General features: G+C 43.4%; 1 protein-coding gene across 2 annotated transcripts in view; it reads left to right on the top strand.

Annotated features, from left to right (window-relative positions):
- The window catches only part of app (Palmitoyltransferase app), a 31,141-nt gene extending 19,213 nt beyond the window's left edge, over positions 1-11,928 (top strand). The window contains exons 10-11 of one of the 2 annotated variants that reach the window (XR_013307176.1): positions 3,072-3,147; positions 9,337-11,928. Coding sequence is in view for 1 of the 2 variants with exons in the window: in XM_077630951.1 (XP_077487077.1) it covers positions 9,337-9,503 (167 nt within the window). In the remaining variant the exon portion in view is untranslated. The remainder of the gene's footprint in view (positions 1-3,071; positions 3,148-9,336) is intronic. The other variant, XM_077630951.1, reaches the window with a different exon arrangement.
- Positions 11,929-13,195: the final 1,267 nt, after the last annotated feature.

Below are 13,195 nucleotides of genomic sequence, written 5' to 3'. Positions count from 1 at the left end.
AAAAAGTGGGTTCATTATGCGAGTATATACGGAAACTCGAGTTTTTGCTCTTTTGCACCAGGGAATTTCACAAATTTGTATCAACTGTGATCATATCGTTAATGCTTTACTGCATATGGTCCACTCTTTAATTATTTGTGCGTTATCTCTCCAGTTTTTAGCGGGCCTGTTCTGTTACCAACTTGCGTTCACAGTCATATTTGACCACTGAGGAGGAGCTATGTGTTTTTTCATGTGCAGCGAATATTTTTCTTGTATGCAACCATGCTTCTGCTCATGTTTTTCTCCTCTGCTGAGAAGTGTTCTACTTGGGAAGTAGACCTATATTGCTGAAATTGTTCTGCACGTTGCAGATTTGAAGCCCACTGCAGCTTATTGGAAATGGTTTGCAGTAACTTAAAACCTGATGTCTCCTTAGCCATGCTTCATTTGAGTTATCAACTATGTGAAACTTTTACTGCACATTTATAGTGGTCCGTTGCTATTGTGCTTTTGATGTGCGAACCCTTTCGCATGCCACAGTTCTGCATTTGCTTGTTTCTGGTTGTGACTTGAGCGAGGAAAAGTCGTGCGTAAATGTGCTCGATTATGGTGATGTTCTGGTGCGCATCTGTTTGGTTCAGGCTGCATGTGATACAATGAGGATTTGCATTTTGAACCTTCTGTCCTTGAAATTGTTCAGTTTTAGGAGCAGCAGGTCATGTGCCTTACTGCTGTGCTTTTGGTGGAACTTGTCTAGATGTGAATGTCTCATGCTAGATGCCTGCTGTCGTGAAAAGTTTGCCAGGCCCACACTGGTCAGCTGAATAATGGGGAAGGTTACGCAGTTTGATTCCACTGCAGTCAGTGTATATATTTTGCTAGCCTGGTGTTTCAGTAGCTTTGATCCTGGAAGTAAGTTTTCAGCCAGTTTGGTAGCGTGTGAGATCGCATTTATTTAATTTAATTTGCTTACCATAGGCTGCCTAATCATGTGACGCTTGGAAGCTTGCAAAAAGGTTAATATTATAATCCTGACAGCTTGTTGGAAGTGGTTCGTGAAATGTCAAGAATATGGCGTAAAAGCCGGACTATAGGTCGGACTGGAATATAGATCGACCCCTGAACTAACCAATTATGAAAATGAAAAAAATCTTTTTTCAATGGAAAAAGTGCCTAAAGACACCCTTACCTTGAAGCAAATGCGACTCATCAGGTTGCACAATGGTGATAGTATGCATTTAAATGCTACTGGTATGTACACCCGGCCAATTTTTTAACAGTATCGCGTGCCCATCGACCCACGTGTTTGTTTCTGGCAAACAGAAGTACAACGCCGTAGAGCAAAGCCCTTCCTCTTCATGAATCGCCGCACCCAGGATGGCGAGCCCTTGAATTGCGCCCTCGTGAGTCTATAGAGGCACAGTAGCTTCATGCGGATGCATTGGGCAGTCACAGGCAGCGATCTTGCATGCAGTTCACTCTTTCCTTCCAATTCTGGATACACTACGGTTCCCTACGAAATGTTTTCTTCTGGTTGCTGCAAGTTGTACCGCATTTACGCGGATACATTGGGCAGCCACAGGCAGCGATCTTGCACTCAGCGCAACCTTTCCTTCCAATTCTGGCTACGCTGCGGTTCGCCCACTAAATGATGTTTTCTTCCGGTTGCTGCAAGTTTTAATATGCTGCTTCTGCCTCCGCCAGTACTGAATGCTCTTTTTGGATACTCCAAATTCGCACCTTGCCGCCAGGTTGCTGTGAGCTTCCGCATACTCAATCGCGTTTTTCTTGAAGGCGACGGTGAATTGCCGCTGGCTTCCACTCATTTTGAAACAAAATGCGAAAAAGCAGCCTTTGCAACGCAAACAGCAAATAGCTTTGCAATGATGGAAACGCAAAATGACGGTGCAACAACATCGCCACGCCGTGCTGCTGCTGATGGCGATAGTGATGAAGGCTGTTGTCTTCAGCCGCCCATTGTTGCAAGATTTCCGTATTTTTGCCACCAATGACCGGTATATAAGACGGGGGTCAACTTTTCGCCATGGTTCTTTTAAAAAAAGTTCGACCTATATTCCGGTTTTTACGGTAGATCCAAGCTCTTAGGCTCTAAACCTTCAAAATGCCGACTAACATGCTGAGTTGCAGTAACTCTTATTACCTTGTCAGGTATCAAAATGTGTCCGCACCCTTGCAGGGGACACATGAAAACCAGTGTCAATTCACACTGTTTGTTTATGGAGTAAATGTATGAATGTCAAGTATTTCTGTCAGGTATTTGGCTTAAAATGTTACTCCTCACTTTGCTATCCTGGTTTCCTAGCCTGGTTTGCGACTAGGCCAACGGTTATAAGATTAACCTTTGTTCTTTTTGACTAATCTAAATTTTTTAGGATGGTGGATCAAATGTGGCTATTATGGCTCTTTTATCAAGCAAAATGTAGCCATGTTGAAGAATCTTCATTGAGGAGCTGCCTCGTTGACAGCTGGTACTCTTAATAGAGCAGGAATTTTTAAAGTTCTCAGTGTTACAGCTGGATTTTGTGCCTTTAATAACTGTAATGGCGACTGTTTTATTAATAATTTGCGCCCCTTGTTTGTAAATTGATTAAATTGTGTGAAGGTGCTGCCACTGTCTTAAAGGTATCTGTGCTATGTCCAGATGGCTATTTTCAAACCATTCAGAATTTATAATAACCAAGGTAAGAAAAAATTTTAGCTCAGATCTGCTCTAGTTCAGAATGAAGGATCAGCTGATTGGTTGTCAGCAACACAGGGTGGAAGATGCAATACCAATCCGAAATGTGGACCTCGTAAACAGAAAGTGGACTTCATGATCGGTGTTTATTGTGTCTTCCATCTTGTCTTTTTCATCTGTCAGCCGATCGACCTTTAGAAAAGGAAACCCTTTGCGGACCTGCGATTTTACAGGCTCTGCCTGCCTGCTTGTCGCGAAAGAGACTGCATGACACTGAGCTTGATGCATCAAGTGAATCCCGTTCTTTATATGCCTTCTTTCTGTTTTCTTTCTTTTTTTTCCTCTGTGGTCATGTTTTCTTCTTTTTTGGTGATGGATCCGTGGTTTTCAGGTTGATGTTTCTCCTTCCTCTCCTCCTTCTCTTTGCGACTTACCTAACCTTTCCTCCAGTGCCTCCGAAAAGACATGTGAGTATATATATGTATATATATGCGGATCTGTGCCCCCTCTGTGCATGCTGGCTGTTTCTGTTCTGTCTCACTGTCCCTGTCTTGCCTGCCCCTTTAGACTGCTGTGCTCTCATTTGCCTGGCTATACATTGGTTTATTGTTTTTTCTAGCTATTCTTGTGACATGCATCCACTATTGCCTTGAGTCTGTTATGTTTATGCGTTCAGTGTGATGTGCAAAAAGGACCTTTTGCCCCATGCCATCTTTGTAGGGCACTGTGGGTATGTCTCTCATGTAATGCCCCACGACAGGGCCCTTGAAGTACAATAAATAAATAAAAGCATATTAAACCGAGTCGAGTGGGGTGCAGAATTGCAGAAAAAGCTCTGAATGGCTGAATTGGAGGAATTTAGCAGGGTTAGGAGGAGTGTAGTGTGTGCAAACAAGAAATATTTGCTGAGTGAATGATTCTGAAAAAATAGAACTAAACATTAGTTGATTTTCTGTTCAACTCGTTCAGTGCGTCGTGGGGCACTGGTGGGTCCCTTCGTGTATTTCTGCTCTTCGGTACGAATATTGAACAGCACTATGAAGCCGTAGGGAAGCTTGGATTTTTCAAAGAACGCACAGAAAAAGCTCATGGCAGGTTGCTATTTCCATTTGTTGTTGGCTCGAATAAGATGATTTTGCCGGAGGCTTACCGGTGGGCCACACCGCACAGGGTTATTTCTGGCACAGTTGGCAATACCTACAATAGTGTGTTGACTCTATCGTTTCTGATAGAGTAGAGTTTCCTTCCCAAGTGTGGCCACCTGAGTTGCACTTGAAGTTTACTCCAAGGTGCTGTTCTGGGTTTCATGACGCTTCTTGCCTAGTTCATTGAGAGTAAGTCAAAATATGTTGTAATGCACAGAATGGTAAAGTCGCCTGTTGCTCGGAAGTGCAAAAATATTATTAAAAAGAATAAGGTTGGCAGAGGTCATTTTACTGTATGAGAGCTGCACTGCTTGGATTTACATGAACACATTTTACGAAGACAGACTAGAATGATTAAGCGTGTTAACTGTTCTTGTCTGTCTTTGCTAACTATGTCTGTGCGAATCCAAGCAGCTCTACCCAAGCCCAACACTTGTTAGCGTCGTTTCACGTTCCTATCACCGAATTAGTATTTCAGCTGCAAAATTCAGAGCTCCATCACCGTGCACATTATTTCACTAGAACTGAACAAACGAGTAGCGTAACTTAATGTGGTTATCACTATTGTATTTTAAAACCCACCCTTTAATGCTGTCTTTTTGTAAAATGAGCGTTAGCAAGTCAACTGTTCAAAAAATGGAAGAATTTATACGTGTCTCAATTAGCAGCACAACATTCAGTACATATTGACTTATTTTTCTGAATCATTATAATAGTGCTGTAAATATTTCCTGTGCTGTGCACTTTTGAAGGCATGTTCGAAATGTGGTGACATTTGAATTATTCAAGGTTCATTTTAGTGTAGTTTGATAGCTTGTGTTCAATCTGTGCAGTTAGGGGAGCACTGCAATTTTCAGTAGCAGTGAGTGGCTTTAAGAAAATGAAAATCGAAGTGCATGGGCCTTTTGACTTTTGCTAGCTGGGGAACTATCACCGCTGCCTGCAGGTATGAGAGAGAGAAAGGAAGCGAGAACAGACGAGCATTGCAGCTTAAATTTTAAATCTCTGTTGGGGTTTGTTCTTTGTGCTTACAATCAAGTGACCTGCCCAGGTATTAGCAAGGGCTGTTGACCTTCAAGCATTACTGATGCACATTGCAAAATTTTAAATTTTCACTAGCACTTTAATATCCCCCCTCACGAGCTAATTCATGCAGAATTCCTTCTGCCTGATTGTGTCATGTGATGTAGAATAAGGTTGATAATGTCATGCACATAATGTCATGTACACTTGTTACAACAAAACAACTTCATTTCTTATATTACTGACTCGCATTGATTTTATAACTTTTCACAGCTGCAATTATCAATGATTATTAGGAGTTATATCCCTGTCACACGGACACTTTCGATCCACATTGAGTCGATTCTCATCAAATTCAGTGTAGATCAGAGGTTGTTACACGGCTATTCTCAAGCACAGTCAGCCGCAACCCTGCTTGGCTCGATCACGATTCAAGTGCGCTTGAGGTTTCAAGCACAATTGAAAGCAGCCGTCGACACTCTCACGTTCTATGAGCTATAAAAATAATAGCAGTTAATAAAGTAAAAGCGCAAATGTTAATGTGTAAATTGGTTAAAATGTATAATAGACCTTTTTTGGTGAACCATGCCTGCTACGCAAAGGCACATTTATAAATAATCTCAACACTAGGCTCTACCATCTGTGCAAACAAAGATAGCATCCCCATGTGTTCGCCGATTGACGCTGCAGTCACTTCCACTGTGTCTTTTTGCACAACTGAGAAAAGTATGTCGGCGAATTGTCACCCCGCATGGCGGGCGTCAGCATGCTACGGTACGGATGTTGGTGGTACATTTGGCGCCACCCTGTGCACATGAGGGCAAGTTCTCAATGAGCATTGAAAACGTCTGTGTTGTACCAGATGCTTTAGTAGGGCTCGAAATCCTCGATGCAGATCGAGTTCAGTTAGGATCGAAAGTGCCCCTGTGACAGGGGTGTTAGACAGGCAGAGCAGAACAGTGAGTCTAAAAATTAACATGCAGAAAAGCACAGTAATGTTCAGCAGTCTCTCAAGGGAACAGCAGTTCAAAGTTGGTAGCAAGGTGCTGGAAGTGGTTAGGGGATATCTTTACTTAGGGCAAGTAGTGACCACTAATCTGGATCATGAGAGGGAAATAACTAGAAGAATAAGAATGGGGTGGAGTGCATATGGCAGGTTCTGTCAGATCATGAGTGGCAGTTTACCAATATCCCTCGAGAGAAAGGTATACAACAGCTGTATCTTACTGGTACTCGCCTATGGGGCAGAAACGTGGAGGTTAATGAAAAGGGCCCAGCTTATGTTAATGACAACACAGCAAGCTATGGAAAGAAAAATGATAGGTGTAATGTAAGAGACAGGAAGAGGGCAGAGTGGGTCATGGAACAAACGCAAGTTAATGACATCCTTGTCGACATGAGAGGAAGAAATGGGCTTGGGGGCAGGGCATGTAATGCGAAGGCAAGATAACTGCTGGTTCTTAAGGGTAACGGAGTAGATTAGAAAACAAGGCAAGCGTAGCAACGGGCGGCAGAAAGTTAGGCAGGCGGATGAGATTAAGAAGTTTGCAGGGATACGGTGGCCGCATCTTGCAATGGACAGGGTTAATTGGAGAGACCTTTGCCTTGCAGTGGGCATAGTCGGGCTAACGATGGTGATGATTAGGAAACATGGAACCAGATAGTATCATGACTTGTTTCAGTAGTTGGTATGGCAACAAAGCACATCTTAAAGATGTGATTCCACTGAACTTCTCATGAAGGACAATTAGGTGAAGTGTCACGCATAGTTAACAACTTTTAGTGATTGTAAATTCGTTTTGTTTCCAAGTGCAGTATATATGTGATTACAGGTAATTGGCATTGTGTGTTGTTTCAGTACAAGCGCATAGTTTGGGCCGCACGTGATGCAAGGCTGTAAAGAATGCATAGTTTGAAGCTGCAGAGACATGAAGTTAACTCTGTCCACATAATGGCAGTATCACATTGGGCTTATGATAGTAGTTTGTGTAGGTGAGATTTTTCTTTTATACCGTTTTGCTTTAAAAAAGATATTTACTGTATAGAGACTATAAAGTTTGTTGCTGTGGAAACACAAGCTTATCGGTTGGCTTTTAGCTCACTACTTGTTTGTCCTTGTCTGCTCTTGCGAGGAATGTGTATTAGGCTAACTCTCAATGTTTTCCCAGTGTTCAGAAATGTGATTGAGTGCCGTGTCAGGCCATCACTGATTGGTGGCTGATGTGTGCGCTTGTGTGGGGTTTAACTAACCCGTCTTTTCTGTGCTGCATTTGTTGGTGTCATCAGAGCTCCTTCCGTTTGTATGTTTTGTGTGACACTCTGTGCCACTTGGCAACATGAATAGAATCCTTTCTTCTGTTTTACTTTGGTCTTGATGCATTTCCTGTTAAAACTTCTCGAATGAGCCATTGTCAAACAACATATTGATCTACCTAGTGTCAGAGCTTCTGGATAAAGTGGATAAGAAAATTCAGTCACTCAAACAACTTTAGAATTCTGAAAGTCAAGTGTGTGAAGTTTAGAAATGTGTGCAGCAAGAAGTATGCTCAGGAAGAAATAGCAGGAAACATTTACCGTATTTGCTCTTGTATCTGGCGATGTGCCTTATATGTCGGGCCCCTAACTTTGGGGAGTGAAAAAAAAAAGAAGAAAAATTGGGATGTCGTATTAGTCGACCAGTGGAAGCTCCGAGCTGGCAGTGGGCAATTGAGGCGACCAGTACAGCACACTACATACGTGCGCTGTGCCACTGTCGTGAGAAACTCTTCATTGGAGAAGCACTCGTTGCTTTCCCCAGTCTCTGACACAGTTCTCGGTGACATCGGAATCGGTGTGGTTTTGCTCAATTTTCTTATGCCTCCACACGTCAGACTGATGGCTCTCTTAAATGCTGCTGAGAATAGTCGTCCGCGTACGGGAGTCATGACTCGCCACACAGCTAAGCAATTGATGAAAAGTGCGCAGTTGACGCAGTGATGGGGGATGGTGGTCTGTTCTTATCTTCATATCAGCCTTTTGCATGCAGCTCTTGATAAAGAAGGGACAGCAAATTCTTTGCCCAGCAACAGGGACAGCAACTGCCGTAGTTTGTGAAAGCTCATAGGCAGCCAGCCAGAAGAAAGTGGGACTTGCCTTAGTAGTGTTTTTGGCATCATTCTTCTTTCCTTTTTTTAAGTGTGTAGCCAGACTCGCACCTTGCCTTGGCAGTTATTCGGGTAATGCTCGAGCCCCGAGTTTGGAGATTTGGAAAAAAACGATCGCCTGTATGCAAGTAAATACGGTAATTACATTTTATTACTGCTTGCTTCATCTGCACATTTTTTTTCATTAGGATTAATGGTGCTGAAAAGGCAGTTTTCATGCTGTTCAGAGTTTATGTTAGGCACCTGGAAAAATATCTCGCCGTCGAAAGGCTTTACATAGCTGTTTCAAGCCTGAAAAAGGGGGAGCATAAATTTTCTGTACAATTTTGTTCTCTTTTGTCAGGTCTCCTATGAGGATTGCCTTACTGGTCTGTTGTACCAAGAAACGTTCCACATTGAACTGTGACTGAGTTAAACTTCTGCATTAGTATCGTTTTTTCCGGTCTGTAACTTGTACCAGTGTATAAGACGCACCCTGTTCATTTGTTAAGTGCTATAAAAATGCGCAGAGGATCCCTTTTTTTAGAGAGTGTGACGCAAGTACACGCTTGTAGCAGCTGCCACGCACAGATGATTTTCGAACTTGAGCCAGTGGGCTTTCCTGCCGCGGTTGGCCTTCTTTGTTTTGTAGGCTTCATTGACCGGAGCGCTCCAGCGAGTTTCCGCCAGTCCTGGGTAATGTTTTCGCTCATGTTGAACTGCCCCTTTGCTGCCCGATTCCATACTGTAGTGCATCTGCATCAGCTTCTTTGCCTTGCAGGCGGTGTCGTGTTGAGCAACAATTTGCACAATCTGCGTGAAGCCATACGGGTGTGACACCGAAACTCAAACTTTCAAGAATACAGCTGGACCGTCTGCTTGTGCTGCTGCTGCATTCAGTCCATTTGTGGCGAGATTATGTGATAACACAACAACATAATAAGATTATGTGATAACAAGATAACGTTTCAATGATAACTTGTGTTTTTCCTCTTTTACCCTTTTTTAAACATAGTTACTGGTCACAGCAAAAGATAATGCACGATGGTGCACCATTTTTTCCCGTATATGAGTTACACCATTGTACGAGATGCTGTAGCAAAAAGTTAAGAAAAAAAACCACGACTTACACACTGGAAAATAGGATAAGTTTAAGTTTATTTCAATTTGCTGGAGCAGCCGACTACCTAAAGCAGTTGGGTACAGGGGACAGTTACTTTTATGATGCTGTGAAGGACTCCTTCTTACATCTGCATGTGCCAGTGTGTTAGACTTTACTAAGCTGCATCTGGTGTTGCACTGTGACAAGTGCTTTTTCTTCTAAGACTGTGTACATATCGCCTGTTCCTGTTCCCCCCACTGACAGGGAGGGCCCACCACATACCCGTGGCCGTAGTGCCACCGCAGTCGCGCCACCCATCCGAGGAACAACCAAGTTCGATCACCAAGGGTCTACTCCCAGACAGCATCGACCATGAGTTTGGGGTAGACGCTGGTAGTCAGCTGTCGCTCCTCAAGCAAAGTTCAGTGTGACCATGCCCGGAGAGGTGGGGAGAGTAGCCCTGCGGGAGAGGAAGGGACAAGCTGAGCTGTTGAAGCTGGCATTTGCCCTGCCACCGCCACCGTGTGCTGTTGCCGGTCTTGACTTTCTTGCAACAGGTGCAGCAGTGGACTGGAATCATACCAGCCTGTCCACCGAGATTGCCTGCCTGACAGCCACACCACAAAGTGTACCGTGAGGTGACACGCCATGGAGCTGAGGGATGATCAATTCCTCGAAGTCTGAAAGAACAACTGTTAGCTGTTTCCCGGTGTTTACACATGCTTTAGTTATTTGCTTTTTTTTAGGCTCGTTCTAGCATGGCTTGGTTGACTGCAGAGGGTCTTCTTTGCTTTCCGAAAAATGTTGAGCGGTGTGCTCAGAGAGGACGAGCAATAATGGAGATTATTAGGCTGTTCACGTCGGTTGCATCTTTTGCTTTGCGCTATTTTTGCGGATCAAATTCTCTTGTGCCGTCTGCTCGTACATGATTTAACGTTTTAGGGATTTGCTTTTTTTATACACAGGTGCAAAGGAATTTATCATTGTATGACAGCAGTGGGGGGTCTCTTTGTATCCTTCCATACATGATATGTTTTAAAACTTTATTTTACCTTTGCTCAACATGCTGGAATTGCTCTGGCCCATTGAAATGCCGGTGTTGTCATTTGCTTTTAACTGTTGCTAGACTGACCTGCCACTTTTATTTTGACATGCACACTATTGCACCAGGCATTGCAGTAATGCACCATCATCTTTCCCATGAATTCCTGCTTAACCCAAACGCACCATATTTTAACAGCTTTTCTCGCTGCCACTTTTTATGAGATTTATCTTAGATTGCTTTAATTCATGGGGCGAGCTTACGCCTGTGGCAATTTCTTAGCTTCATTTGGTGCTTCGTGCGGAAGAGCGTTTCAGTTGGTGGTGGTTTGGGAGCATACTTTCTCAGGCAAACAAAACGCACAGGTTTTCGTCAGGGCTGTTTAAAGCAGCTTTTGCAGTCAGCTACTTTCAGTATGCGATTGCCATTGAATACAGCGTGTTGTTGGACAACCCTAGTCACATTGCTTCCCTCGCAGTTGTTCTGGGAACCGCACAAAGGTCACACCTAAGGCAGATAGGGACATTTGAAAGCAAGGCTGCCAGATTGTGCTTTTCAGCGTCGTAATGTGCAAGTACCTTTTTCATTTAGATGTTGATTGTCTCCTCTGCCATAATGTGTACGTACTGGTTTTGTTCCAGGCTATGGACGTAGTGAGTTTGTTTGAAGGTGTATGTGCTCATTTTTCATTCTTTTTGGTTTTTGTCCTATTTATAAGAGAATAAGCAACTTACACGGTGTAACAAAGACTGAAAAGGAAGAAGAACCGACCTCCAGTCCAAAGACGTACATGTCGCACAAGCTTGCAGTGTGCTTGTTTTTATCACCATTTTCAAGCACTGTTCTCATTATTATTATTGTTATATTAATATTAAGACTGCCTCTTTTTTTGTGCTATGTAAATCAAGCTATTTCATGAATTTTTTCATTGCTGCTAGCCGTGGTGGTATTTTTATCTAGTGAACCAGACTGTCCATGCCTATGATGCAGCAACACCGTTGATGCCACACGTGTAGAAAAAGTGTCAGAATGGAAAAGCTCTACTATAACCATTTTATTTTTCTCCTGTAATAATTCTGTTGGTGCTGGATACCTATATGGTGCAGAGATTTGAAGATTTTTTAAATTGTTATTAGTGTAACCTGCTGTTGTCATGTTTGGCACTTGCATGGTGCTGCCTCTAATGCTTGGCAACATATGCCGTGCTGACCTTGGAAGACTGCTTTCTCACGCATCTTTTGCATCGCCACTGGCATCCCAGAACTGTTTTTGAAGTGGAAAGTTTTGACTAGACTTAAACAAAGGCATATTGTTTGAAAACGGGCTCTGTGCATCAACAATGAACGTGGTGGAGTGCAAGTGGAAGTCATTTGCTGTTGTTAATCTTGAACCTGAAAAAGGGTGTTGAACAGCTGTTTGCACTTCTGTCACTGTTGTAAAGGATGATCGTATTTGTTTACATGGCAGTTGCGCATTGTGAAAGACAGTACCATGCACTGTAGTATAGCGCTTCACTGCGGGCAGTACGCCATGTGTTGCATGTGTTGAATGTTTAGGGCTTTAGCTGAATATTAATCTTTGTTCTTCTTCCTATTATTTGTATCAAAATACCAACGCATTGCGCACAACCAAGATTTTAGTATTTGACAATGCGCATGCCAATGCTTGTATCAGTGTACATATGCATATACATATTATATATACTTCGAATGTACATAAATATGCCGTGTAGATATTTTTGTGGAATGTGTACATTGGGTTTTTAATTGTTATGCTTTTTGCATATCGATATTGCAATAAATAATTTTTTATAAGACGTTTTCTGATCTTGACACAGGAGTCAAAATATTCTAATCCTATGTATGGTTGGAAATGTGGCACAAGAGCATTAACTTAACACATTTCCACAGCTATGGAAAAAGGGAAATTCCTAGGGGTTTACAAATAGTACTTTTTCAAAACCAAATTGAATACGAATAGTAAGTTTGCTACTGAATCGAATATGAATAGCATAGCTAAGAACCGAATCAAATAGGATAGAGCCATATTGGATATTTTTACCAGTATTGCCAGGTGGCGCTCAGACTCAAAGACGACGTTCGTGGTGGTTGAGCTGAAAGACGTAAGTTCGCGGGCTCCCCTCCTGAAGGACGTGCTGTCAACCTACCCCATCTATTTCTTGTGACCAACGCCATGACAAATCTGGTGGAGGTGGGATCCCATGTCCCGTACCACCAAGGTTAGCAGGATGTCCAGCTTTATATCCATGAACACGCCTGTTCACTGTGCCAGCCGCGGGCTACGAGGCTTGCCACCTGAGCTTTTACCATCGGGCATGTCCAATGAGAGAGACGGCTCCACCCCAATGCCTGGCACGACCGCCCCCTAGTTCACGCTTCAGAACACCCCATTCCGAAGTCCTTCCACGGCGACATCTTTGAAGGTTTGGAAGACTGGGTGCAGCACTACGAGAGAGTTGCCGTGTTCAACCAGTGGGATGATGCTGCCCAGCTGAGGAACGTCTATTTCAGCCTCGGTGACGGCGCTCGGAAGTGGTTCGAAAACCGCGAAGAGCAGCTCGCTTCCTGGAGTGAGTTCCGGCGCCGTCTCCTGGAAACTTATGGCAGCTCGGACCATCAGGAATGGCCAGAACGCACTCTGCACTCCCGCATAAAGTTCCCCAATGAGAATGTTGCAGCGTATATGTCGAAGACATAACGCGCCTCTTCAAGTGTGCGGACCCTACAATGCCCGAGGACAGATGTGTTTTAACTCTGTTACACTGAATGGCTGAGCGATAGCTATTTGCTGTTTTGGGAGCGGCCCGGCTCAAATTTGGAGGTCACCATTGTATTAACCACATTCAAATTAGCCTTCAAATTGGTTCAAATCCGAAATCAAATTTTGGGGATGGGATAGGCTAATGATGGTAATGACCAGGTCCAAATCTGGGGCCACCATCGCATCGTCCATAGTCAAAGTATGCTTCGGCATCTGACTTAAGGCTGTTGCTATGTGTCGGCAGGTCCGAAGGGCATTTGAATGTCAAAAGAACACAAACTGAAACTCGAGTTTCTGCAT

This window comes from Amblyomma americanum, chromosome 7 (assembly GCF_052857255.1).
Source record: "Amblyomma americanum isolate KBUSLIRL-KWMA chromosome 7, ASM5285725v1, whole genome shotgun sequence".
In the NCBI taxonomy this organism is placed as follows: Eukaryota; Metazoa; Arthropoda; class Arachnida; order Ixodida; family Ixodidae; genus Amblyomma; species Amblyomma americanum.
Note: the sequence above shows the minus strand (reverse complement) of the source record. Positions and strands in the feature narration are given on the sequence as shown.